Raw genomic sequence first — 27609 nt, 5'->3', positions numbered from 1 at the left:
ACACAGTAACGTAAAGTTAGACGGTGGTCAGCAGCACCGCGTATTTTAGCCACCTACAAAAAGACAAACATAGTCAAATAAAGGTCAGTTAAAATGTATACTATATATAAGAATATGTGTACATATTGCATAGGGTCCTGACATCTAAAAAGTACAACTCTGTTCATTGTTATGTTCATATATGTGTTATGTTTTTCATGTGTACGCACACATAAACACACATACAGTATGAGATGAGATCAATGAGATAAGGTAAGAACAGGATAGAAACTGCTGTGGAACTAGTTACAATGCAATATGCCATTGAAATACAATGTTAACACTTTTGTGCAAATAAGTACAGTTGCACTTGTTTTTTTCAAATGTGTTTATTCTGTAAAGGAATGAGTTACATGTTTAAAATGACTGGTTAATAGTGCTATTTTGAAGTGCAATGTCAGCACTATCTTTTTCCCTGCAATTTCAAATGCACTTGTTTTAATAAATAAATACAGCATTTTAAAAGCATACACAATCTGTGTAAATATATTAGTCTGTGGTTAAACGACTTGAAAGGACTCGAAACTCAAAATGCAGGACTTGGGACTTGACTTGAGACTTTCCAGTCTTGACTTTGGACTTGACTCGGACTTGCTCTGTCTTGACTCGGGACTTGACTCGGACTTGAGGGCAAAGACTTGAGACTTACTTGTGACTTGCAAAGCAATGACTTGGTCCCACCTCTGGTATATGTGTTCCATCCATCCATCCATTTTCTACCGCTTAGTCCCTTCGGGGTCGCGGGGGGCGCTGGAGCCTATCTCAGCTACAATCGTTATAAATAATGCAGACGAGGCGTGTTGGCTGAGTTCTTGACGTTTACTTTCACAGCGTGCTCATAACCTCATTCTTAGCTGCCGGGTAGCGACATGCAACAACACTTTTCGGGGCTACCGCGCATGCTCGTCACTCCCGTTGCATGCTGGGTAGTGTAGTTGTTATATTCCCTAGCTCATAACATCACATCTTTCCCCCTATAAAGAAATAATGTTAACTCAATAAAGTGTATTTCTTTTTTTAGCTGTAACTTTTCATTTTTTAACATTGTAACCACATTTGCAAACAACTTTTCCCTTCATAGAATTTTCTTTCAATAAAGAAATAAAGTGCAAAAATGTCAAAGCATCATAACAAACAGTTATGTCAAATAGCAGCAGAAGTGCACTTTTTGGAGAGCTGTATTATTTTCAGTTTTGTGCCCAATGGACTGATTTTATTTAACACTATATTATTATTTATACACCTATAGTGATCACAGAGACAGGTTGTTTTTGTGTTACTGTATATATTTGTTTTTCTGAAAAATCCCACTTAATATACATTGGGTAACAACAGTCAATATTTATTTATTTTATTTTATTTTTTTAAGGGGGTAACAGTCAATATTTATTTATTTATTAGATTCAATTTTTTTCTTATATAATAAAAGTGAGTTTGTTAAACCAAATATTGTGTGTTTTTTTTCCATATACAACAACCTATCTGGACTCGCTAAGAGAATCGATCAGGAATCGGTTCGATAATAGGATTCGATAATAGGCTCGAACTCGATAATTTCTTATCAAACATCATCCCTACTCGTTACTGAAAAAAATAACATTGTTAGTAATGCCGTTATACTTTAAGGCTATGTCCACACTAAGCTGGATAACCCCTTAAACAAATAATTATTTAGCCTAAGCCTCGTTTCAGCCACACTAATCTATCGTTTAAGGTCCCCCTCCTCGGAAAAAATGTTACACGGGTAAGTACGCCGTGTATTTCTTGAATCTCCGGCTCTTAGCTTTGTATGGACTTACTGATCGTTTACAAACTGAGTTCAGAGAGGAAGTGAAGTCAGAAAGACCGCACCCCACACAGGAAGTGACATCAGAAGGAATGTGCCACAGCCAGCTTTATAACAACCGGAGCTAACCACTGGAAAGATGGAAGCGAGTCATCTAGACATGCCCGTGTTTCTCCTTCTTTTACATGTACAGACGCTTGTGGGAATCACACATGAATACCTTAAGAGAAGAAAACGCGCGATTGCAGCTATTTCGGATACAACACATCTCAGACGGTAAGAGAACTTTCGAATGTCCGGGTCAGCTGTGATTCTACTTAGCAAAAAACTTTGTCCATTCCTCCCGTGGATGTGATAAAAAAGGTAGTGTGTGCTTGGTATTACTTGGCCGTCGAGGGAAGACTACGGAAAAAATCGAAGGCATTTGGACTGGCAAAGCAGACTGTATCAGTTATTGTCCGCCATGTATGTCGCGGACTCAACGTCTAGGTCCAGAGTATATAAAGTCACCAAAAACAAATGGCCAATGAAGGTGAAGGCAAAAGAGTGAGGAGTGTCCTGACCAGATATCTAGATCCCTAGATTGATTGTTGTAAAATGCTCTTTGTCACATTGTTTACTTTTACATGTCCATTAAAGATTTGAATAATTTATCAGGTGTGATTCACTACAATAGGGCCCCACTGCGCACTGGATTCCAGTTAATTGAAATACCACAACACTGGATATTGTTCAGATAAGTTAAATTGAATTTAAGAACTTGCACACAAAGCAACACTGGAGGTGACTATGACGTGTGCATTTTCCGCGCATGCGTACTAGGTCGCGTTGCGCCGGCGGACGGAGGGAGTGAGGGGGTCTTAAACGACCATTGTGTGTGTGTGGACAAGGATAAGGTTAGGTGGGATTTACCCTGGATAACCTTAGCCGGCTTAGTGTAGAAGGAGCCTAAGGCTATTATTACCATATAAACACACTTAGTATGTTTACATGCAATAAAAAAATGATTGCATGAATTTGGTTGAAACCAGCTTTTTAACGCATGGAACAATTAATTAGGTCTTGGACTTTAAAAGATGTGCTTAACATATCTAGAACACGTATATATTAGGGTTGTGAAAGATAAACCGATAAGACCGCATATCCGGTTTGCCGTGTGAGCCATTCGGCTGCTTCGGTAGCAGACAATTCAATTATTAAGAATCAGCTGTGAAGCTTTAGATTAATTGAGTGTAGAAACAAAGACTGGGTATTGCACAAAACTAGAAATCAGTTGTCGTTTTTTTGTCTGTAAAACAACGCGAGATCCATGGAGGCCGGCGGAAAGATTCACGCGCTTGCTACATTGGCTTACGTATTTGAAGAAGAGAATGGACGTGAATACATTAACCGGGTGTTGCGCAGAACTCACAAATAATCATTAACTTAGAATTTAATGGCAGCAACACATTGCAAAAAAGTTGACACAAGGGCATTTTTACCACTGTGTTACATGGGCTTTCCTTTTAACAACACTCAGTAAACGAAAATGAAGCTTTTCAGGTGGAATTCTTTCCCAATCTTGTTTGATGTACATCTTGAGTTGTTCAACAGTCCGGGGTCTCCGCTGTGGTATTTTAGGCTTCAGATTGCAACACACATTTTCAGTGGGAGACAGGTCTGGACTACAGGCAGGCCAGTCTAGTACCTGCACTCTTTTACTACGAAGTCCCGCTGTTGTAATACGTGGCTTGGCATTGTCTTGCTGAATTAAGCAGGGGCATCGATAATAACGTTGCTTGGATGGCAACATATGTTGCTCCAAAACCTGTATGTACCTTTCAGCATGAATGGTGCCTTCACAGATGTGTAAGTTACCCATGCCTTGGGCACTAATACACCCCCATACCATCACAGATGCTGGCTTTTGAACTTTGCGCCTTTAACAATCCGGATGGTTCTTTTCCTCTTTTTTCCGGAGAACACAATGTCCACAGTTTCCGAAAACAATTTAAAATGTGGACTCGTCAGACCACAGAACACTTTTCCACTTTGCATCAGTCCATCTTAAATGAGCTCAGGCTCACGAAACCGGTGGTGTTTCTGGGTGTTGTTGATAAATGGCTTTCACTTTGCATAGTATAGTTTTAACTTGCACTTACAGATGTAACGACGAACAGCACTTACTGACAGTGGTTTTCTGAAGTGTTCCTGAGCCCATGTGGTGATATCCTTTACACCCTGATGTTGGGTTTTTGATGCAGTACCGCCTGAGGGATCGAAGTGGAAGGTGTGGAATGGAGGGTGGGGTATGTGTGTGTGGCGTGTATTTCTCGTGGATGCATGTATGTATGTAAGCCTGCAGGGTGTCTCTGTTCCGCGACCTTGGTTCTCCTGCAATCGCCAGTCACTCCAAAGTCAACAACAACAACAGGTGTGTGTCCATGAGGGACAAGAAGGGAGTTTCTTGTGTCTTCCCCGCACTGTCTTTTGGGAGAGTCTCGAAGCCAGGGAAACAATCCAAATTAGAATGTTTTGTATGCAAGTGAAAATTAAATTTGCAAAATTAGCAGTTATGTTGCATACAGACTGGATTGTTAACTTTCAGCATTAGCTTATATCAGTGGTGTGCCGTCAGGGCCAGCAAGGCCTTCTCTGTTGGCCTAACATAACCAGAAATCATGATCATAATTAAAGATAAAAGTATTTTTTAATTTACTCTCTCTAAATATCCAAAAGTATTCATATTCTCTTCATGTCATATTATACTCTTTCCAGCGCTGTTGATTTTAGGTTATAGAGTTTTTATCCAATCAGAATTTAGCTAGCTTATGTTGCCATGCTGTACCAAATCTGCCCGAAGCCTTCAGAATTAACAATGCAGTCCGTTCACTGATAGTGAACGGACACAAACATTTGACAGACAGTTGCGATAGCCAATCAGATCACGAGTTGTTGTCAGTAAGGCCTTCTAGATAGCCTAATTAAGGCAGATATATAGTGATGTTATGAGCTAGGTAGCATAAAAACGCCATTACCCAGCATGCCACAGTACTGAAGAGCATGCGCAGTAGCCTTGTTTAGCCATGCCGGATGTTTTTGATGAGCACGCTGTGGAGTAAACTTTAAGAATTCAGCCAACAAGCCTCGTCTGCATCTTTTATGATTAGACAAGACAACACATATATTTGCAAGGCCATTTTCAAGAAGGATATTTAAAGAGAAACAACATATTTCGAGACGATGTCGGCCAACCCCGGAAGCTCCAATGGGTTCTACAAATTGTAAATTCAAATATTTTATTTCTTTATTTTTTCACGTTTAATGTTTTTTGCAATTCTAATTTTGACAGTACTACATAAGATTTGTTTTAAATTGCTGATGCGGCTTTATTGATTTTTAAATGCGCGAAGAAATAACCCGTTTTGTACACTGTTGGTGGTGTTTCAATGGACAGTAGTGCTTAAATGTGTTTCTGTATAGTATTTCTCCAGCAATGGTCATGTGGGGACATAAATGATGGTATTTTGAGTGATAATCATTGAAGTCGGACATCACTGAAGGCCTAGGTGAGAAACGCACGGCCCGACACTGGCTTATATATTGTAGGGTACACTTATTAATGATTCAAAATTATACCTATCTGCGATTAAACACGATAATTTTGAGTTAATTATGAACAAATGCGATTAATCGCAGTTAAGTATTATAATCGTTTGACAGCCCTAATATACACACATAAATACACACATGTAGATACTGTACATATAAAAAATATATACACATATATAAATATTTATATATATGTATACTTGACCTGTCAACGTTAATGAAAATAAATTATTGCGTTATCAAATATGAATGAAAATTAATTACATCCGGGCAGGCCCGGCCCTAACCAATCTGGCGCCCTAGGCAAGATTTTAGGTGGCGCCCCCCCACATCGGCAGTGAAGTGTATATACTCACAAGAACCCGAATAGCTTTGTCTTTGACCTTTTTTTTTTACTTACAACTATACCTAATATATAAAGGGGTGGAAAAGTGACTATTACCTGCAGGGCAAACATTAGCTAACCAGAAGGCAATAACAATGTAAACAAAAAACACCTGCTTAAAAGATCTAATACAAACATTTATATGCACGTACAACACTTAGAACTTTTAGCATATCAGTATGTGGAATTAAATGATGGAATGGATTAAGTAAAGAAGTTAAAAATTGTACTGATATTATCCAGTTTAAAAGGTTGTTCAAAATAATAGTGCTTACAGAGTACAAAGAAGAAGAATTGTGAGAAATACTTTCAACCTTATTGAAAATAAGATATTCTTCATCTCAGTATGTTAATAATGACTGAATTAATTAATTAATTACATATTACAAAACTGTTGTATACTAATTCATAGATGTTATTTTATTATATAAAAAGGTCAGTAAATGATTCTATATATTTGTAAACGCTTTGAAGTGGGAAAGGGGTAGGATTAAATAAGCTTTGCTTCTTCCTACTCCTTTTCGGGCATGATGTAAAATGAAATGATATGAAATTGTGTGATGTATTATGATGTAAGTGTGTTCATGTTCCAAATAAACTAAAGAAAGAAAGAAATGTCCCTGAGGAATGTAAGGCGGGAGTACTGTAATTACCTAACGTTACATTATTTTCCATAACAATTTAGCCCCCTCCACAATATTAATCCGACGTTAAAACAGAACTAGCTATTTATTGATTAGCAATTGCCGAATCATGTAACATTAGCTTAATGCTAAAAAGCCAGGTTACTATCACATTCTGTAACAGACAAATAATTTCATGTAGGCTAATACCTACCTGCTACCTCTGTATTTTCTCGTTTCTCCTCCTCTTCTTTTCTCTTTTTTCTTCCCTGGGCACCTGACAGTTTTGGCCGTTTTGACATCTTGTGTTGATTTTTTGATGTGGTGACGTCCAAAAAGAGTCATGATACGGGAAGGGGGGGGAGGGCGTAATGTTGTAACAAATAATATTTCTATTAAATAGGCTTTACTTTGCATTTTAATTAACGTGGGATTATTTTTTGTATTTAGAAATAATAGTACCAACTTTTTTTTTTTTTTTTTTTTTTTCTCCAACATTTGTGGCACTGGCGTGGCGCACCCTGATGGACGGCGCCCTTAGCATTTGCCTATACGGCCTATGCCACGGGCCGGCCCTGCATCCGGGATAAGGCGCGCATTTGTTACACGGTCTGTGATCACGATGAGGGGCGGCCACTTTCACTTCAAAACAGAACTTCTAAGGTAACTTGTTGGTATTGCAGCGACAAAACGTCCTCATCATCGGCGTACAACAAGTTTAAAATAACATTTTATAGCGAAACACATACTTGAGGATGGCACAGACAGTGTTACCAAACCTCTTTTTTTTATAAACAGCTACTAGCGACAAATCTAGCAACTTTTCCCAGTGATATTGGAGACTTGTTGTGTTTTGGAGACTGAAGTGAAAGCAAGCAGCACTCAGCGAGCAGTGACGGGTGCTGCCGGTCAGCCAGAGGAAACAGAGCTGGGTGTCGTCTGCGTAACAGTGAAAATGTATGTTATGTTTACGGAACATCTGACCAAGTGGAAACAGGTAGATGATGAAAAGTATAGGTCTGAGGACAGAGCCCTCAGACCTGGTACACCAGAAGAGAGGAAGGGGATGAATAGGATGAGAATTATTTTAACTGAATGAACTGAATACGGTCAAAAAGATAGGAGTGAAACCAGGCTAGGGGTGTGTTAGATAAACCAATGGAGGCTAGTCGGTCATGGAGGGTGGAATGACATATGGTGTCAAATTCGACGCTCAGATCAAGGAAGATGAGAATGGATAGAAGTCCTGAGTCAGCTGCCAAGAGAAGGTCACTTGTGATTTTAAGAAGAGCTCTTCCTGTGATGTAGTGGGGGCAAATACCAGACTGGAACTGTTCATAAATTATTGCTAATATTGCTGGAGTGATGGGCATGGATCTGTAAAGCTACTTTTTCCAGGATTTCTGAGGAAATGGCAGGTTGGATATAGGATGTAGATTGTTGACAATATTGGGGTCTGAACCAGGTTTCTTTAGGGTTGGTGTTACAGTAGTGGTTTAAAAGACGACGGGACCGAACCAGAGGTGAGAGAGGAATGGATGATTGCAGGCATCAAGGGGAGGAGAGAGGGGAGGGATGCTATTACTAGGGAGGAAGGCAAAGGATCAAGTTGGCAGGTGGATGGCTTGGATTTCTTGCTACATTTTGACAGATCACCAGCAGAAGGGAGATGGAAGCAAGAAAAAACAGGGTGAGGAATAAGAGTGGATGGGCAACTGAACATTAGAGGGGTCAGTTGTTGGTGGATAATTGGCAATTATTGAGTTGAAAAATGACATCAGGGAGTTACAGTGGTCAGCGGAGTAGAAGTGTGAGGGAAGGGAATCAGCGGGCTGGACTGCTTTGTTAACTATTGAGGACAGGCCTCGGGTGTTCCCATCCCCAGCTGTGATTATGTCTGAGGAAAATGGTGCATTTGTTTGTGAACAGTGAGTCTGTTTTTTTCTGGAAAGCTACTCCAGGTGACGACCTTTGGCTTTCAGCAGAGGGGAGAACCAGGGGGCAAGTGAGTCCAGCAGATTTTGGAGACCATCATTGTAGGGGTAGACAAGCTGATCTGGGGTGCATGTGGGCAAGGTGATGGTGGGAAAACTGTCAATGCCTGCTGTGAGATTTGGTAATTTGATGTGTTTATGTTACGGTAGGACATTAAACGTGGTTGTTTGATTTTGAATAGTGACAAACATATTTTGAATGAAATAAGCATGTGGTCGGAGGTGGGGAGATCAGTAGCAGAACAGTTGAGAGAAGTGACACCAGAGCAGCAGACCAAGTCCAATTTATGGCCTTTGGAGTGGGTGGGAAAGTTAATACAATGTTTGATAAAAAAAACAAAAACACAGTCCATACAAGAGATTAATTCCTTTGTAAGTGAATGATTAGTGATGTCTACACGAATATGTAAATCACCTAGCAAAATTATGTTTGAAGAGAGTGAGCAAGTGTATTAAACTCTTCCTTGAATTCTTTATTTAGTTTGGGTGGGCAGTAAATATTAACTAAAACAGTTGGAATGGGTCTATTTAGTTGAAGAGCCACTGACTCAAATGAACTTGACTCTGGCAATGTGACAGAGGAGACCTCCAACTCTTGTGGTAAATCAACGCGAGACCACCTCCTCTTCCGGTGACGCGGGGTTGACAGATGTAAACAAACCCAGGTGGAGTAGACTCGTTCAGCCTCGAAAAGTCATTGGGATTTTTCCAAGTCTCTGTTAAACAGAGAAAGGCATATTTTCGGTCATGGAGGAGGTCCTGCAGAAGTAGTCCCTTGCCTGTGAGGGAACAGGTGTTAAATAATCCAAATTTGACGGCGGAGATCTGGTTGGAGAAGCTAACGTTAGCTGACTTGGGCAGGTTAGCTAACGTGCAGTGACCGACCTTCCTGCGGGTGTTTCTCGGAGGACGGCGGTGGGTGGATATACCTCCGACAATGTCCCGAAAGTGATGCAATCCAGGCGAGGGAGCAGACCGAATGAGTTGGAAGAGCTCCGCACTCATGTATTGGAACAGAGATGACGCTGGGTTTATTAAAATGGACAGGACAGTCTACAAGAGCAGAGCCCAAAGCGAGATTGTAAATCCACATGATGGACGGGCAGATGTACGTAACCAAAACAGCAGCGGTGGGCCAGGTGAGTGAGAAGCCAACACGCAGCAAGCGGTAGCGTTTGAGGAGCCTTGAAGAAGCTAACAGTACCGCGTTGGTCAGAAGTAGAATATCTGCTGTAAATAAATGGGGGAAAAAAATATCAAAAGCATTTAAAATGTAATGATACTGGGGAGAAGAAGACGGCACTGAGGCAGGGAGAGCGTTTAGCCTTGGGCGTATTTATTAAAGATATAAATATATAATATATAACTAACCAAAAGAGAATGAGTGTCAGACTATGTGTTGTAGTTAACTAGAGAGTGTTACCGTAAATCCGGTGCTGTCTGACAAGGCAAGGCATGCAGGGTAGTCCGGGGGCAGAAGAGTTGTCAAGAGGCAGGAGCGAGGCGTCGTAGTCCAGGGACAGGCGAGAGGTTGAGATCCAGGAAGGGGAAGGTCCAGGAATGCGAGACACACAGCTCGACTCGGGGACACACACAAGAAACTGCGGGACGAGGGAGGACACGACAATAAACGCTGGGACAACACAGAGATCAGGAATACCAAGGCGACAAGGGAGTTTAGACGAGCCTACGGTACGTGTACAGGTTGCTACGTTCTGGCACTGAATCTCAGGACGCGGTCGTTTAAGTAGTCCTCACTCTCATCAGTGCCAGGTGTGTTGATTGGAGAGTGAGTGCAGCTGCGCATCAGACTGCGCATGGGCCATGACATAAAAATCAATTAGAAAACACTGGAGAGCAGCAGCAGCAAATTGCGGCAGCGTTCACTCAAACCGGAACCGGAGAAGTGACTCTTTTTATAACTTTAATCGCGGGGTCTTTGAACGCATCACAATAATGACCAAGAGGTGTAAATTGAGTGTAGATAGTCTTAGATGTTCTTCATTTAATTCCAACAACCTTATTAATGTACTTCCACAGTCATATTTATTTTTAGCTTAACACGTCTGACGTCTTTTTTTTATTTTCATAACTTACACATTGAAAAGACAGAAAATAAATATTTCAAACTTCACAAAAGCTGTGCTGAGGGCCCCGGTACAGCATCTCCACGTATCCCTTCACTTTGAAGCCCCTGCCTGTGATTGTCTGTTGACCAGTCCAGAGTGGTCCCCACCTCACGCCCATAAAACAGCTCGTGTCGGCTCCAGCTCACCTGCGACCCTAACTTGGACAAGAAAACGGAAGTATAGCCTCACACCTTAACTTCTGTCACATGGTATCCAAATACACTCCGTCAGTCAGTTATTTCCCCATCATAGTTCCCTCATGTTACTCTATGTCCACAGCCCTCATTCATTGTTCCCTCATGTTCCATAATGGTTCTGTCGATAACGCTTGTAACAGCAGCTTGACATTCAGCCTTGTTAAGGCTGACCGTATTTTCCGGTGATTATGCTCTACTTTGTCAATGCCACATCCGTTCCATCCACTCTTTGCTCTATTTTCTTGCTCGGTGTGTTTTAATCTAAGGACAAGCATGCCGGCGAGCGAGGATTTTCCCCAAACCCAAACAGACAGAGCGATTTGGGTTGCTTATTGTGCCCATTTGTCTTCAAATTGGCACTACTGAAAGGGCTGTTAGGTTGAAAATGTGTTAGCCTCTGCACATGTGTGAAGGTCAGGGGCACCGCCTGAAATTCTGTGAGCCCCATGAAAAAACCCCAAATTGGGCCACGGTTGTTGCAGCTGTTCTTGTGTTGGAATAGTCCTAACATGTCCCCGCCATATACTGCACCCCTGGTGTGGGTGGTTGTCAGCAAGACAGCAATGATGGGGTTGCCATCAAACTGGACACTGAAGACTACGGTGTTTACAAGCATGATATTAGTACCTCTTTAACAGTCCCCCGGGTGCTACACACGGCATCATACTCTGCGGGGCGCGTTCTCACACACGTGCAACGGATGTGCAAAAGGTCAAGTTTGTTGGCATGCAGGCGCTGATTACAGTATTTACATGTAGTGCAAGCTATTTACTCTAGTTGAGGAAAAAAATAAAGAGAGAGTGAGACAGCTGCTTTTACTTTGGTAACATATCAATGCAAACATAATGATAAAAAATACAGTAGGGAAAGCATTCCCACGGTTTCATTTCTGGGTGGATCTGAGGTGAGAGGAAAGGGGGGACAGGGGACTAATTATTTTTGCCATGCAGTCTGCTGAAAATGATGGAAAGTGCCACTCTACATAGCAATTGATGCTGTGGTCAAAGTTGGAATTGTCACAAAATACATTTTAAGATTCAGCTCTCTGGTGAAGGGATACCAAACGTAAGGATCGAGGGCCGGATCAGGCCCGCGAACAGGTTTTTATCCGGCCCGCGGGATTTGATTTGTATTGAATTTTATTGAGGATCGATTGATTTAAACTTTTATTAGTAGATTGCACAGTACAGTACATATTAAGTACAATTGACCACAAAATGGTAACACCCGAATAAGTTTTCAACTTGTTTAAGTCGGGGTCCACGTTAATCAATTCATGGTGGATCCCCATTAGCTGGGTGCCACAACAACCCACTAGTCTTCCTGGGGTCCACAAACTCAATACAGTTACAAGTAAAAGCATATAATTATAACTACACAATACAGAAACAAATACAAATCATCAACAAGCAAACAAGCAAACAATTTACAGTCTCAGTATATTAGTTACAATATAAATATAACTACACAATACAAAACCAAACAAAAATCATCAACAAGCAAACTAATTTATAAATAAAGTTGATTTGATTTGATTTGATGATTTACAGACTCAGATAAAATATTAGTTTACTTTTAAAAACCTGTTTACTTTCAATGCCAGTGAGAATTCAAGGCAGGTTATTCCAGAGCGATACAGATCTATAAATAAAAGATTTCCGCAATGCACTCTTCCTCAGACGATGAAGTACAAAATGACCCTCACTGGACTAGGGATGAGTTTGCTAAGTATAAAAATGAGCCGAAATTTTTGAATGGAAGAAACTGCTGCTCTAAATGTGTCCACTGGATGTCGCAATAGCAATTATTTGTATCTTTGTAGATGATGCTACATATGTAAAAAATAAATAAACCACATGATGTCAGTACATCAGTCGAGGAAAATGAGCAAACTACATAAATAACATCCTGTAAATTGATTTTGATATTATTTTTTCATCTTGATAGATTGAAAATTAACACCGATGAGTTGACTGATGAACACTATCACATAATTTATCCAGAAAGTATAAATAACGACAAATAAAGGTACAATACTATTAACCGCAACATGTGAGTGTAAAAAAAACCCAACAACATTATGATTTGTACATTTTCAGAATGTGCTTGTTCTATTTTTAAACAAAGAAAACTATCTGAAGTTGTCTTTATTTTTAAGTTATCGTGCCGTGATTTTACCAGTCCGGCCCACTTGGGAGTAGATTTGTCTCCACGTGGCCCCCGATTTAAAATTAGTTTTACACCTCTGCTCTAGTGCCATCTAGTGGCTAAAGTGAATAGTGTACCCCAAATTCAACACGTTTCATGTGCCTGGTAAACCGTGACAAATGGTGCCATATGAATCCCCTTCCTACCGTATAATCAATTGGCACACTGTTTCTCAAATAGTGGGTCGGGACCACTTTGGAGGGGCAGTCGCTGTGAGGTGTCACAGGGGTTAGAAAAAGCAGGGGAGAGTTTGTCTCCACACTCCAGTATTTATGTTAGAACGATCAAACTAATCAACAGGCTCCCTGTCTACCCAGGAGAAGTAGTACGTACACAGGAACACATGGGGAAAGAGCTAACGTGTCACGACGTGGTTTTCGCTTACTGCGGGGTTGTTCTCCCAGGAAGGCAAACGGGCGACTCCGGACAGGACTTGCAGGTAGGAACATGATTTTATTTTAAGAAACAATCAACGAGGTACAAAACAGAAAACAACCCGAAGGCAAGCGTGCCTATCGCACGCAGAAGCTAAGGCAAAAAACTATAGACATGAACCTCACAAAACTGTGGCATGAAACAAACATGAAACTGTGGCATGAAACAACCAGCATTAACTATGGCAAAGAACAAACACGAATCTGTGGCATGAAACCAATAGCATTAACTATGGCATAGAACAAACACGAAACTGTGGCATGAAACCAATAATGACGCCAGGACGACTGACTGGCAAAGGCAGACTTAAATAGTCCTCTGATTAGAAGCAGGTGCGCGTCCCGAACACCAGAGGCAGGTGAAAATCATAAGTAGCCATGGTAACTAAAACAAACTCAGGTGTCAAACAGGAACTAAAAGAGTCCAAATCTAACAGAACATAACAAAAACATGATCCGGACTACGGATCATGACATAACGTAGGCCGAAAGATGATGAAGTTTGTGACAGACTTTTTTTTTAAAAGAAGCGGCAAGTAAAACAAGTGACGATAACCAGAATAAAAAGACGCGGAAGTAGAATGAGGCATGCATTGTCGTTGGATTCACTGTATCTACAATAGGAAATGAGGAAAGACCGATCTGTGTGTTTTGTGCCATTCTGTTACCTTTTCAACATCCTCTCTGTGTGAGATTGCTTTTTTCTACTGTTGCTGCAATAAAAACAACATTCAACAAGAGTTAAGAGTAGCAATATCAAGTATGAAGCACAGATTTGAAAGGATGTGGAGTGCAAAAAGGACATAATTTTTGCATTGACGTTGATTGCGTCCAAATAAAACAAACATATGGTGTGGAATAAGTTTGAACAAAGTACAGGTACCGTAGTAAAGGTTAATTGTGTTTCATTAAAAAGAATGTCAAAATGAATGAGTTTGAAAGTTTCAGCTTTCAAGGCTTTTTAAAATTATTTTCTGGATACACAATATGTTCAGGGTAAGCAAATGCAAACATGCTCTTTTCATTCCTTCTGATAAGCTGTGTAAGCAATAGTGTTGCAAATGTTGCGCAAAATAAACAAATACAAAAGATCACAGCTCTTTTTCAAAAGGAAAAGGCTGATAAAGCTGACAAGTGACCAATATTTACAGTTTCAATGTAATGTTGGGTTTCTAAAGATGCACACCCCAGATCACACATCACTCCTACCCACTTTTTCAAAGTGGGCTGGCTCAGGGTGGAGGACAGAGTAAAATAACTTGCACTGAGCCTAGTCTATAAAATCCGCTACACCTCTCTGATACCGAAGTACATGTCAAACTACTTCCTTAACGTAAATGACCGCCATAACCACAACACCAGGGGGAGCTCCACTAACCACGTTAAACCCAGATTCCGATCTAACAAAGGTCTTAATTAATGCTCTTTCTATGCCACATCAATGTGGAATGCGCTTCCAACAGGTATAAAAGAAAGGGCATCTCTATCCTCCTTCAAAACTGCAATAAAAGTACACCTCCAGGCAACTTCAATCCTAAACTAACACCCTCCCCGGTTTGTTAATAATCAAATGTAAATAATCAAATGTAGATACTTTTTCTTATGCTTTCTGATCTCTCTCTCTCTCTCTCTCTCTCTCTCTCTCTCTCTCTCTCTCTCTCTCTCTCTCTCTACATGCTGTACACATCCTACCAAGTCAGACCTACACTCTTTCAATGTCCATTTCTCTGTTCTCAATTGTTGATTACTGAAGTAATGATAACAACCAAACCTATGCCCCCCCCCCCCCCCCCCCCTCCATATCCCACACCCCGGATTGTGAATAATGTAAATAATTCAATGTATATACCCTGATGATTATCTTGTGTGATGACTGTATTATGATGATAGTATATATCTGATAGTATATATCTGTATCATGAATCAATTTAAGTGGACCCCGACTTAAACAAGTTGAAAAACTTATTCGGGTGTTACCATTTAGTGGTCAATTGTACGGAATATGTACTTCACTGTGCAACCTACTAATAAAAGTCTCAATCAATCAATCAAACAACCCAGGGAATCATTTGCAGTATTTTCCTGTGTATTGTGAATCACGCAGACTGAGTAGTCTTCTTTAAATGTTACAAATTGACTAAATGAACTTAACATGGAAATTGGTTTGATCAAAAACTTCACATTTTTTGGAGATTTTCCCAGCATTCACAATCTCTATGTGAGACATCTGAGAATATATATTTCCCTTTCTGTGCATTTGAGATGGTTAGAGACTGCTAGGACAAGGCAATGCTGGTAATGAGGATTCTACCATTTCACCTATAAAGTGAAAAAGATACATTCAAATACCACCAACAACGCTCCATGTGATGACCTGCATGCATAATAACCAAATTATAGCGACATTATTATTGTAAGCGCTAACAGAGAGGAACTACTTTTCTGGCGTAGTGACATAGAGCCTTGCTCACCGCGTCTCATTTTACTATCATGAGCCAAGAGGTGATGCTAGCTACTGGTTGCTGGTGCTGCTAAATCGCCTCTGCGCTTGGAAAACTTTGGAAAATTGAAATTGCATCCATCCATCCATTTACTACTGCTTGTCATTGTACCTGCTAAAGATCCGGACTGATTGAAGCACTCATGCTTCACTAGGAAGACGCTATAACATTTTTTATGCTGCATTTACTAGCTAAACAGGGAGCACATGTCAATGCTGAAAGATACAACCATCCCATCAGTTGAACATCCCAATGAGAGCGGACATTGTGACTGTTTTAAGTTCTCATTCTGGCGTTAAAATATTGAGGTCTAAACACTATGGCCAAGGCCGCCTTAATGCATGGGCTTACCTGGCGGGATAACTGCAGAATGCAATGATTGGTGTTCATAGCTGTCAACAAACAGCTCAGCTTTGTCTAGTGATTGTGTTTCTCTCCACTCCACTAACTGGAAAAACATGTTCAATAGTAATTCAATTTAGGGGGGTCTCAGTAAATTCTGTTTCTTTGGGGGATCATGACAGAAAATAATTGACAAGCACTGAATTACCGCAACCTGACAATACAAATACTCTTGTCCAAAGGAGCTAATTTTTTTTTTTAAGCCTTTTGTTCTTGCTCTAATAAGCAGCTGTCTTTTTCTTGCATCTGTGATTGATTACCTGATTAGTAACTTTCAGCAATTTGTTTAAAAAAAACAGCTTTTTCAGGAGATGCTATATTGCTTTTGCATTAAGTAAAATGTTAGAATTAGGACAATGTTTACCCACTACTACTGCACAATTAGGCGGCTTGTAATAATCCACATAGTTACACCACTAAAATGTGGGGGTATTAATCTACAAAAGTAGAACAGTTTTTATTTGTTCAGCATTCCAGTCCTTCTTGCCAGTGTCTGTTGTATACTTTTGATGAGCTCATACAACACCTTGACATTTCTTTTTTCATGCACCCTGTAAACGTGTACACCAGCACTGCATACTGAAGAATCGAAGGATGCGGAGTGGAGGGAATGGGGGGCAGGGGGGGTAACATTTTTTGCATATTTTTGACTAATGGCTCATTTATGACAAGCAGAATATTACACTCAGACTCAGGGAAACGTGTGGAATTTACATTGAAATTTAGAATTAGAATGAAACCTATGATTCTTGCAATGATGGATACTCGTGTTAAACTATGCCAAAATGTCAAATCATAAGGTTTGTGCATTTGCTTGCAGTTTTGGATTCCTCTGAACTGTTTTGGGGGGTTTTGTAGCATTGGGCCATTTGCGTCGTCACACACTGACGGACCTACTTATGTGGGCATCCTAGTACATGCTCTTTGCTTCGAGACTGTGGGCTGCTGCCTGGAGCTTCCTGTGTCATGCCTTCTCATCTCATGCCGTCACGTCCGCTCTGATGTCTACAAATAAAAATGTTTCCGTGTTTATTTGTTCATAACATTTTACACAGGACTTTTTGGTCAACATCGGCCAGTAGGATGTTGGATTAGCCGGTAAACATCTGCTGAAAGACGGTGCCATTGGTTTAAGGAAATGGTAGGATACAGGATTCCATCCATCCATTTTCTACCGCTTGTGTCAGAGTGCGTAGGTGCCGAACCCCAAGATGCAGAGATGGCAGGCTTTGTCCAGAAAAACATGATTTAATGTTCATAAAATAAAAGAAAAAACACAAACCAGGAACTATGAATAGCCAAAACTGAAAACAGGAACCAGCAAACAGAAAAAACTGGAAACAGCTAATGGCTAACAAGAAAAACACGAAACAAAAGAGCTAGGAAAAAACAAACTACAAATAGCTAACAGGAACTGCTTACCGCTACGACAACAGGTACAAGGACAAGTAGTAGCACGACAGGTAGGAGCTGTAACAATATCGACAGGTAGGAATGACAATAATCCAGCCCTGACTGGAGGGGAAGGCAGGTTTAAATAGCAGCTGGCTGATTGACACCAGGTGTGGACAGGTGACAATCAGCCACAGCTGAGGGGAAGCAGCACTCAGGGAGACAATCAGGAAATAACCAAAATAAGAGCGTTGACAGGAAATGACAGAGGAAAAACCAAAACATAACTAAACTGTCAGGCTTGTCCCTTACGGGGTCGCGGGGGGTGCTGGAGCCTATCCCAGCTGCAATCGGGCGGAAGGCGACGTACACCCTGGACAAGTCGCCACCTCATCACAGGGCCAACACAGATAGACAGACAACATTCACACTCACATTCACACACTAGAGACCATTTAGTGTTGCCAATCAACCTATCCCCAGGTGCATGTCTTTGGAAGTGGGAGGAAGCCGGAGTACCCGGAGGGAACCCACGCAGTCACGGGGAGAACATGCAAACTCCACACAGAAAGATCCCGAGCCCAGGATCAAAGCCAGGCACACGTACTAACCCCTTTTCCACCGTGCTGCCCGGATGCAGGATTGTTTTCATCTAATGTTGGTATGTGTGTGCAGGTCTACCTAATGTGTATGATGTTTATTTTTAGTCGTGTCTTAAAAAAATTGCAATGATGTTCATCTTCAAGACATATTTAAACATGTACATTTTCAGAAGATGAATTCTGATACTTTTGAAGAGGGTGGAGCGTGGTTTTATTTGCAATCTTGGAACGCCTCCACAAATGGACAGTTTACAAATGTACGCAAAATGTACACCAAAACAAATCCAAAACATGCAATTTTGTTATTCTTATAGTATGTCTTGTGTGTTTATTTCCGTAGCTGACGGCTTCGGCCACAACTGTTGCCTTCCTCAGAGGTTGTGTCGTGATGTTGCTGTAACATGTCGGGTAAGCTGATTTAAAAGAAATGTTTATTTTATTTTATATCCAACACATTATCTAGATGGGGTGTCCAAAGTGCAGCTTGCAGCTTGTTTTTTTATTGGCCTTCAACACATTCTACAGACACACAAGATAGAGGTACACACAAAAAAAAGACACAATGGAATTGGCCCAAATCCCCTCAAAATGGGCCCTAAAAACCAAAATGACTGACAACCTGTGCATCTTACTGCATGTGGTCTTGGATGATTTCTGTGCATCCTGTCATGATGAACATGTGCACACGTTTCTTGCAAGATATGGTACTGTGCTAAAACCGTTAAAAAGGCTTTTGTTGGCAGAATATTAATATCAGTGTAACGATGTGTACAGGAGACAATGATCCAATTGACAGTGCAGGCATAAATAGGAGCCTGATTAGCAACCAAGAGCAGGTTTGTCCCGGCTGCCAATCAGGGACAGGTGTGGAAGCCAGCGCTCAGTGAAGACAGGGTACACAAAAACAGGAACACAAATACCACACTTGCGGGGGAAAAAAACAACAAAAGTCCACAACTGTCTCAGAGGTCATGACAATCAGTAATGATATTAGTTACATTTTACATGAATTTGCTCACCTTTGTTATGTATAAGACAAAGCTAACATGTGGATGTTTCCTTTACATCTATTGATTGACCTACGTTTTATTAGTTATAATATCTTTAATATACAAAGTCAAGTGGCCCCCGCATCCTCCATTTTTTAATGTATGTGGCCTTCGCTGAAAAAATTTTGGACACAAGGAGGTGTCAGAATTATTGTATAGGTGCCCTTTAAAGAAGATTTTCCGGAAGAAAAAAAAACTAAAATAATAAAATGAAGAGACAATGCCAGGTCCATTTTTAGCGACTTCTGTGTAGGCAAAAATCCGAAATGTTGAGATGGAAAGATTATGTTTACATGTTTAAGCCATTTTAAAACAAAACAAAAAAAAATGATGTATATATAAATAATAAATGGGTTGTACTTGTATAGCGCTTTTCTACCTTCAAGGTACTCAAAGCGCTTTGACACTACTTCCACATTTACCCATTCACACACACATTCACACACTGATGGAGGGAGCTGCCATGCAAGGCGCTAACCAGCACCCATCAGGAGCAAGGGTGAAGTGTCTTGCTCAGGACACAACGGACATGACGAGGTTGGTACTAGGTGGGGATTGAACCAGGGACCCTCGGGTCGCGCACGGCCACTCCTCCACTGCGCCACGCATATCCAAATAATATGACTGGTACGAGAATACATTTTAGCTATTCCGTCGCAAATAGAGATGTCCGATAAAATCGCCGATAAATGCGTTAAAATGTAATATCGGAAATTATCGGTATCGTTTTTTTTATTATCGGTATCGTTTTTTTTTTTTTTTTTTTTTTTTTTTTTAATTAAATCAACATAAAAAATACAAGATACACTTACAATTAGTGCCCCAACCCAAAAAAACTCCCTCTCCCATTTACACTCATTCACACTCATTCACACAAAAGGGTTGTTTCTTTCTGTTATTAATATTCTGGTTCCTACATTATGTATCAATATATATCAATAAAGTCTGCAAGGGATACAGTCCGTAAGCACACATGATTGTGCGTGCTGCTGGTCCACTAATAGTACTAACTTTTAACAGTTAATTTGACTAATTTTCATTAATTACTAGTGAATAAGCGGTAGAAAATAGATGGATGGATGGATGTTTTTATATTGTTTTACTTTCTTTTTTATTCAAGAAAATGTTTTTAATTTATTTATCTTATTTTATTAATTTTTTTAAAAAGTACCTTATCTTCACCATACCTGGTTGTCCAAATTAGGCATAATAATGTGTTAATTCCACGACTGCATATATCGGTTGATATCGGTATCGGTTGATATCGGTATCGGTAATTAAAGAGTTGGACAATATCGGAATATCAGATATCGGCAAAAATCCATTATCAGACATCCCTAGTCGTAAAGCATCAGTATGACTTAGTAGTACAGAGAAAAGTCAATCAAAGTGATATCCTTAATAATCTGTTACGGCGCATGCGCATACCATCATTCCCTCTACAGCAAGCGCCGCTGGTGGTTCTGCTGGGAGCACACGGGACACACCCCTGCTCGCTCATCACGTAGAAATCAACGCACCTGGATCTGATGAGGATCGACGCCATAAAGACCAGCGCATCCTGAGATCCAGTACTAGAACGTAGTTCGCTGCTATCAGTAAGCATCGCGTCTCTGGCTTCTCTCCTTGTATACCTGCTCTCTGTGCTTCCCTCTGCCCTTGTTTCACGTGCCCCTTTTTGTTCTCGCAGCATTCCTTCTGCTTCCTTGGATCGAGCTGTGCGCCTCGCTTACCTGGACTTCCCTCTGGAATTGGACTGCCCCCCTCGATCCTCGACTCATGCTCGGACACTGACTTTGACGCCTCTCTTTAGCCCCCGGACCTCTCGCACGTTATACAGACATCCTTCCAGCCTCGCCCCACTGGACTTCTGCACTATTCCTCCAACAGGCACGTACAACAAACCTGGTAACATTCACATTGTTAATTCATCACATAGTCCTACTTCACACACATTTAGTAGCATACACATTCCACACCATCATCAAGCTCAAATAAACCTTTTGAGCTTTACCCCTTTCGTTGTGTCGTCTCCTTCCCCCGCCAAACGTAACATAATCACATTACATACACACCGTATCAGACGTTTACCTTTAACACACAATGCAGAGGCACATTTGATGAGCTCCTTTGTGACGGCTCGCCATGATTACGCCAAGTCGTGCACTTCCTTTTTTGGCGAGCTTTCTTCAACACCCGTCGATTCCTTCATGTAAAATCAGGGATTGTGTACAAGCCTCTTTGTCAGCCCCCCCTTCCTCTTTAGAATGCTTCATCAAGGTCTGAGTCAATGTGAGCCTGAGAGAAATTAAATTCCCCTAATTAGGCCAGCAGATTTGCCTGCCTTTATCCCTCTGCTGCCTCCCAAACCTCCCCTCATTGAGACAAATGTCTAATTAATCGCCGCATGCTGCTGTTGTTGACTGTACTTCAGTGCTCATGGCAGCTCGGAACGGTCAAGGGACTCTCAAGCTCTTTCACTCTAGAAGTATTTTTTTTCAAATGTTTCTTTTAAAATCGAAGCTCATTGTGCACTAACAATTTTAGTTGTCTGTTGAAACGTGCACGTGAAAGACAAACTAAGAGAAATCACACATACAAGAAAAAAACAATTGAATTTCAGACTTTCGTCTCCTTGGCTTTCCCCAACAACCAAAAAAAACTTTGATGGTTTGCACACACACGCATATCTGAGCTCACAGGTGAGAATGCAATTAGCTTTCAGAGGGCATTTTAGTGTCATTTAGTCTTTCATTTTTTTTCTACTGTAGTTTAATGTTGTCATTATGTTGGTACTTACCGTATTTTTTGGAGTATAAGTCGCGCCGGAGTATAGGTCGCACCTGCCGAAAATGCATAATAAAGAAGGAAAAAAACATATAAGTCGCACTGAAGCCCGGCCAAACTATGACAAAAACTGCGACTTATAGTCCGAAAAATACGGTACTGAATACTTAGGCCTACTACACTACTGTAGTTTAATGTTGTCATTATGGTGGTACTTACTGAATACTTAGGCCTACTACATTACTGTATTTTAATGTTGTCATTATGGTGGTACTGAATGAATACTTAGGTCTATTACACTACTGTAGTTTAATGTTGTCATTATGGTGGTACTTAATGAATACTTAGGTATATTACACTACTGTAGTTTAATGTTGTCATTATGGTGGTATTTAATGAATACTTAGGTCTATTACACTACTGTAGTTTAATGTTGTCATTATGGTGGTACTGAATGAATACTTAGGTCTACTACACTACTGTAGTTTAATGTTGTCATTATGGTGGTACTGAATGAATACTTAGGTCTATTACACTACTGTAGTTTAATGTTGTCATTAAGGTGGTACTTAATGAATACTTAGGTATATTACACTACTGTAGTTTAATGTTGTCATTATGGTGGTAATTAATGAATACTTAGGTCTATTACACTACTGTAGTTTAATGTTGTCATTATGGTGGTACTGAATGAATACTTAGGTCTACTACACTACTGTAGTTTAATGTTGTCATTATGGTGGTACTGAATGAATACTTAGGTCTAGGGATCTCCGATAATATCGGAAATTATCGGTATCGGTTTCAAAGACTAAAATGTATGACTTTTAAAAACGCCGCTGTGTACACGAACGGAAGGTGTAATACAGAGCGCCAATAATCCTTAAAGGCACTGCATTTGCATGCCGGCCCAGTCACATAATATAAAAGGCTTTTGACACACAAGTGAATGCAAGCACTATTGATCAACAGCCATACAGGTCACACTGAGGGTGGCCGTATAAACAACTTTAACACTGTTACAAATATGCGCCACACTGTGAACCCACACCAAACAAGAATGACAAACACATTTTCGGAGAACATCTGCACCGTAACACAACATAAACACAACAGAACAAATACCCAGAACCCCTTGCAGGACTATTTCTTCCGGGAGGCAATATTATACACGCCCCGCCCACCCCAGTACCTCACCGCACCCTGCATCCGTGTCGACAGCGAACGTCTGTTTAGTGCTGCCGCCCGTATCATCGACAAGAACAGAAATCGCATACATTGTGACAATGCTGAGATGCTTGTTTTCATTCAGAAAAATTTACCTCTCACACGTGATGACAAGGAGAAAAAGAATTAGCCCACTCTTTGAGCTTCATCTGTTGCACAAATAGACTAATAGTCTGGACTGAGTGAAACTGTTTTATTTATGTTTTGTGCTTTTTTCCCCCATGCACTTTAAAGGATGGCTGTGTTTTCTACTGGTCTAGACGGAAGCAGTTTTATTAATGTTCATGCACTTTAAAGGATGGCTGTGTTATCTACTAGTCTAGACTGAAGCAGTTTTTTATTTTTGTGCCTTTCTTGTTTTTATTTGCACATTTTTGTTACTCATACGAATATGTTAAGAACAGGGCAGATTGAGCCCAGTTTATAGTATACTCTGTGTGTGCCTTCATTGTTTTTGTAGCTGTTGTTTTGAGACATGTTTAAAAAAAAAAAATGCACTTTGTGAAAGTCAAAATACAGTGTTTCCCATTGTTGTAGTGGGTATCAGGATTATTTCAGGGAGAGCATGTCCCACATTCCAAGGTGCTGTTTTGAGGCATGTTAAAAAAAATAATGCACTTTGTGACTTCAATAATAAATATGGCAGTGCCATGTTGGCACTTTTTTCCATAACTTGAGTTGAAGTTGTTCTCTTATTTTGGAAAACCTTGTTACATTGTGTAATGCATCCAGTGGGGCATCACAACAAAATTAGGCATAATAATGTGTTAATTACACAACTGTATATATCGTATCGGTTGATATCGGTATCGGTAATTAAGAGTTGGACATTATCGGAATGTCGGATATCGGCAAAAAAGCCATTATCGGACATCACTACTTAGGTCTATTACACTGCTGTAGTTTAATGTTGTCATTATGGTGGTACTTAATCAATACTTAGGTCTACTACACTACTGTAGTTTAATGTTGTCATTATGGTGGTACTGAATGAATACTTAGGTCTACTAAACTACTACTAAACTACTGTATTTTAATGTTCTCATTATGGTGGTACTGAATGAATACTTAGGTCTACTCCACTACTGTATTGTAATGATGTCATTATGGTGGTACTGGATTAATACTTCGGCCTACTACACTACTGTATTTTAATGTTGTCATTATGGTGGTACTTAATAAATTCTTAGGTCTATTACACTACTGTAGTTTAATGTTGTCATTATGGTGGTACTGAATTAATACTTAGGTCTACTACACTACTGTATTTTAATGTTGTCATTATGGTGGTACTGAATTAATACTTAAGTCTACTACACTACTGTAGTTTAATGCTGTCAATATGGTGTTGCTTACTGAATACTTCGGCCTACTACACTACTGTATTTTAATGTTGTCATTATGGTGGTACTTAATAAATTCTTAGGTCTATTACACTACTGTAGTTTAATGTTGTCATTATGGTGGTACTGAATGAATATTTAGGTCTACTACAATACTGTATTTTAATGTTGTCATTATGGTGGTACTGAATTAATACTTAGGTCTACTACACTACTGTAGTTTAATGTTGTCATTATGGTGGTACTTACTGAATACTTAGGCCTACTACACTATTGTAGTTTAATGTTGTCAATATGGTGTTACTTACTGAATATTTCGGCCTACTACACTACTGTATTTAATGTTGTCATTATAGTGGTACTTAATAAATACTTAGGTCTATTACACTACTATAGTTTAATGTTGTCATTATGGTGGTACTGAATGAATATTTAGGTCTACTACAATACTGTATTTTAATGTTGTCATCATGGTGGTACTTGGAGAACCACATGTTTTCTGGGGGGGTACTTGGTGAAAAAAGTTTCGAAACATACTATTACAAAAAAAAACATTAAAAAGTGGAATAAAAGAGCCAATAGGTGAAACTCTAATAACACAAAAAGCTCTCATGCATTTTTTTCAAACTGTCAATGCTTAAAAAATATTAATGAATCAAAATCAATGTCGAGTGAATTATTGGCCAATTACTTGATATCAAATCTTCCACTTTGAAATTATTTGGGGGAAAATATTGCATATTTTGACCTTGAGTCTTTGAAAAAAAATATTTTTAGGAAAACCTTAGGTCATTCCACAAATCCCTTTGTTAATGCATTCTTGTAATGCCATCTTTTGTGCGGAAAAGTAGATAATTCAATGCACTGTAGCACCAACTGCAAACAAAATAAAGAACTGGAAGACGCCAAATAACTCAAACATTAATGAACTGGACAAATATTCAAGGTCACAGGAAAACAAAAGGCCCAACAAGAGAAAGAATTATGGGGGGAAAAAAGACATAAATAGTTGATAATGACAACACGACAAAACAAAGAATAGCTGAAAAAGAAGATATGGGCCCTCATGCATCAAGTTTGCTTGCGCACAAAAGCCTTGCGTACGCCCTTTTTCACAGCAAAGATGAGATGTATCGATTCACCACACCAACTTCATGGCTGGCGTACGTACGTTTTTACAGGCTGCGGATAATTTGTCGACATACAGAGGTGGTTGTTCGGGCTTTGCCACCTTTAATTTTACCAATGTAAAATATCTAGGTGATAATTTTTCACTCGGACAACAATATTGAGGGTGTGCCAACAACATTGAGGGTGTGCCGTGATGGCACTGCCTTTAACGTCCTCTACAACATGTCGTGACGTCCGCTTTTACACCATGCTATCTGCGTGCCGCCCCGGTCACATGTAATATGCGGTCTCTGCTTACACACGTATGTGACTGCAAGGCATACTTGGTCAACAGCCATACAGGTTACACTGAGGGTTGTGATATAAACAACTTTAACACTCTTACTAATATGCGCCACACTGTGAATCCACACCAAACAAGAATGACAAACACATTTCGGGAGAACATCCGCACTGTAACACAACATAAACACAACGGAACAAATACCCAGAATCCCACGCATCCCTAACTCTTCCGGGCTACATCATACACCCCCGCTGCCACCCCCCCCCCCCCCCTTCCGTGCGTAGATTGAGGTGGGCTCTAGAACTTAGATGGCACACAGTAGCCGGCCCTCTCCCCCACCCTCCCCGCAACAACTCAGCGCGTGCACACTGTTCAACAATATCAAAATAAGTTAAGAAATAAGACGAAGAAGACTACAGGTAATTAAATAAGTCAATATATTATTTAGTAACACAAGAGGGGGAAATCTGTACCCATTTAAATATGTCTTCCACCAAATGTTGAAACTGTGCAAAAATTGCACTTGCATTGCCCGTGAGCATCGCATTCTGTGAGCACAGCTTTTCTATGCGAAACTGCCTTGAGAAGTACCGTGACTGATGAGTATTTAGGCAATTTGGGTGTGCTGAGTGTAGAATCAAGAAGGGCCAGGGCCATAAATGTTGATGACTTTGTGGATGCGTTTGCCAAAAAACATAAGACCAGCCGAATTAAGCTATTCTGAAGCGTGGTAATCAGAATCAAAGACTATTGATCCCTGTTGGGAAGTTATTTTTGAAACAGTAATAATTATTTTTGTTTCACATCAGGCAATGGGAGAAAATATTTCTTGCATATTCTGTATAGCCTGGTAATCAGACTCAGACTATTGATCCCTTTTGGGAAAGTCCTGTTTCATAAAGCACAGATGTGGTTGTTTATTTACTTGCTTTTATTTGCATCTGCCACTATATGCTTTTCCAGTAACTGTTTTAGTCGCAAAAAAATGTACAATTGTAATTGCAAAATAAAACAGAATTGTTGTGCAACTTAAAATATTAACTGTATTGTAATTGGTCTATGCACATTAGATCATTAGTAACATTAAATGTAAGAACAATAACCAAAATATAACAGTAGGTGTTTCCCTTTCTGATAGTTTTCTACAGACTGGTTTACTTCAACATTAGAATAAAACAGAATTTTCTAGAGATTTCACGAATACTTTTTGTCACGCTTTCTTCATTAAAAACAACTGGCAACAAATCTAGCATCTATTTCTGGTGTTATTGGAGACTGTACTTGTGTTTAAAGACTCCTTACATCCGTCGCTCTGTGTTAACGATGAAAAGCGACCTGCAGAGAGCCTGATGTCACACTTGCTTCACGTTAAAGGCCTACTGAAATGCAATTTTCTTATTTAAAAGGGGATAGCAGGTCCATTCTATGTGTCATACTTGATCATTTCGCGATATTGCCATATTTTTTCTGAAAGGATTTAGTAGAGAACATCGACGATAAAGT

At 40.0% G+C, this 27609-nt stretch overlaps 1 protein-coding gene across 6 annotated transcripts in view; it reads right to left on the bottom strand.

The window, feature by feature from the left end:
- Nucleotides 1-8500: 8500 nt before the first annotated feature.
- The window catches only part of LOC133610735 (uncharacterized), a 63935-nt gene continuing 44826 nt past the window's right edge, over nucleotides 8501-27609 (bottom strand). For 3 of the 6 annotated variants that reach the window (XM_061967301.1, XM_061967305.1, XM_061967302.2), the window contains exons 2-4: nucleotides 21066-21237; nucleotides 9842-10019; nucleotides 8501-9648 (exon numbers count right to left, since the gene is read on the bottom strand). In XM_061967301.1, coding sequence (XP_061823285.1) covers nucleotides 9281-9648; nucleotides 9842-10019; nucleotides 21066-21113 — 594 coding nt within the window. In that variant the 5' untranslated portion in view covers nucleotides 21114-21237 and the 3' untranslated portion in view covers nucleotides 8501-9280. Of the gene's footprint in view, nucleotides 9649-9841; nucleotides 10020-21065; nucleotides 21238-21423; nucleotides 21880-27609 lie in introns of those variants that run through there. The other 3 variants (XM_061967303.1, XM_061967299.1, XM_061967300.1) reach the window with 3 other exon arrangements.

This window comes from Nerophis lumbriciformis, linkage group LG11 (assembly GCF_033978685.3).
Source record: "Nerophis lumbriciformis linkage group LG11, RoL_Nlum_v2.1, whole genome shotgun sequence".
In the NCBI taxonomy this organism is placed as follows: domain Eukaryota; kingdom Metazoa; phylum Chordata; class Actinopteri; order Syngnathiformes; family Syngnathidae; genus Nerophis; species Nerophis lumbriciformis.
Note: the sequence above shows the minus strand (reverse complement) of the source record. Positions and strands in the feature narration are given on the sequence as shown.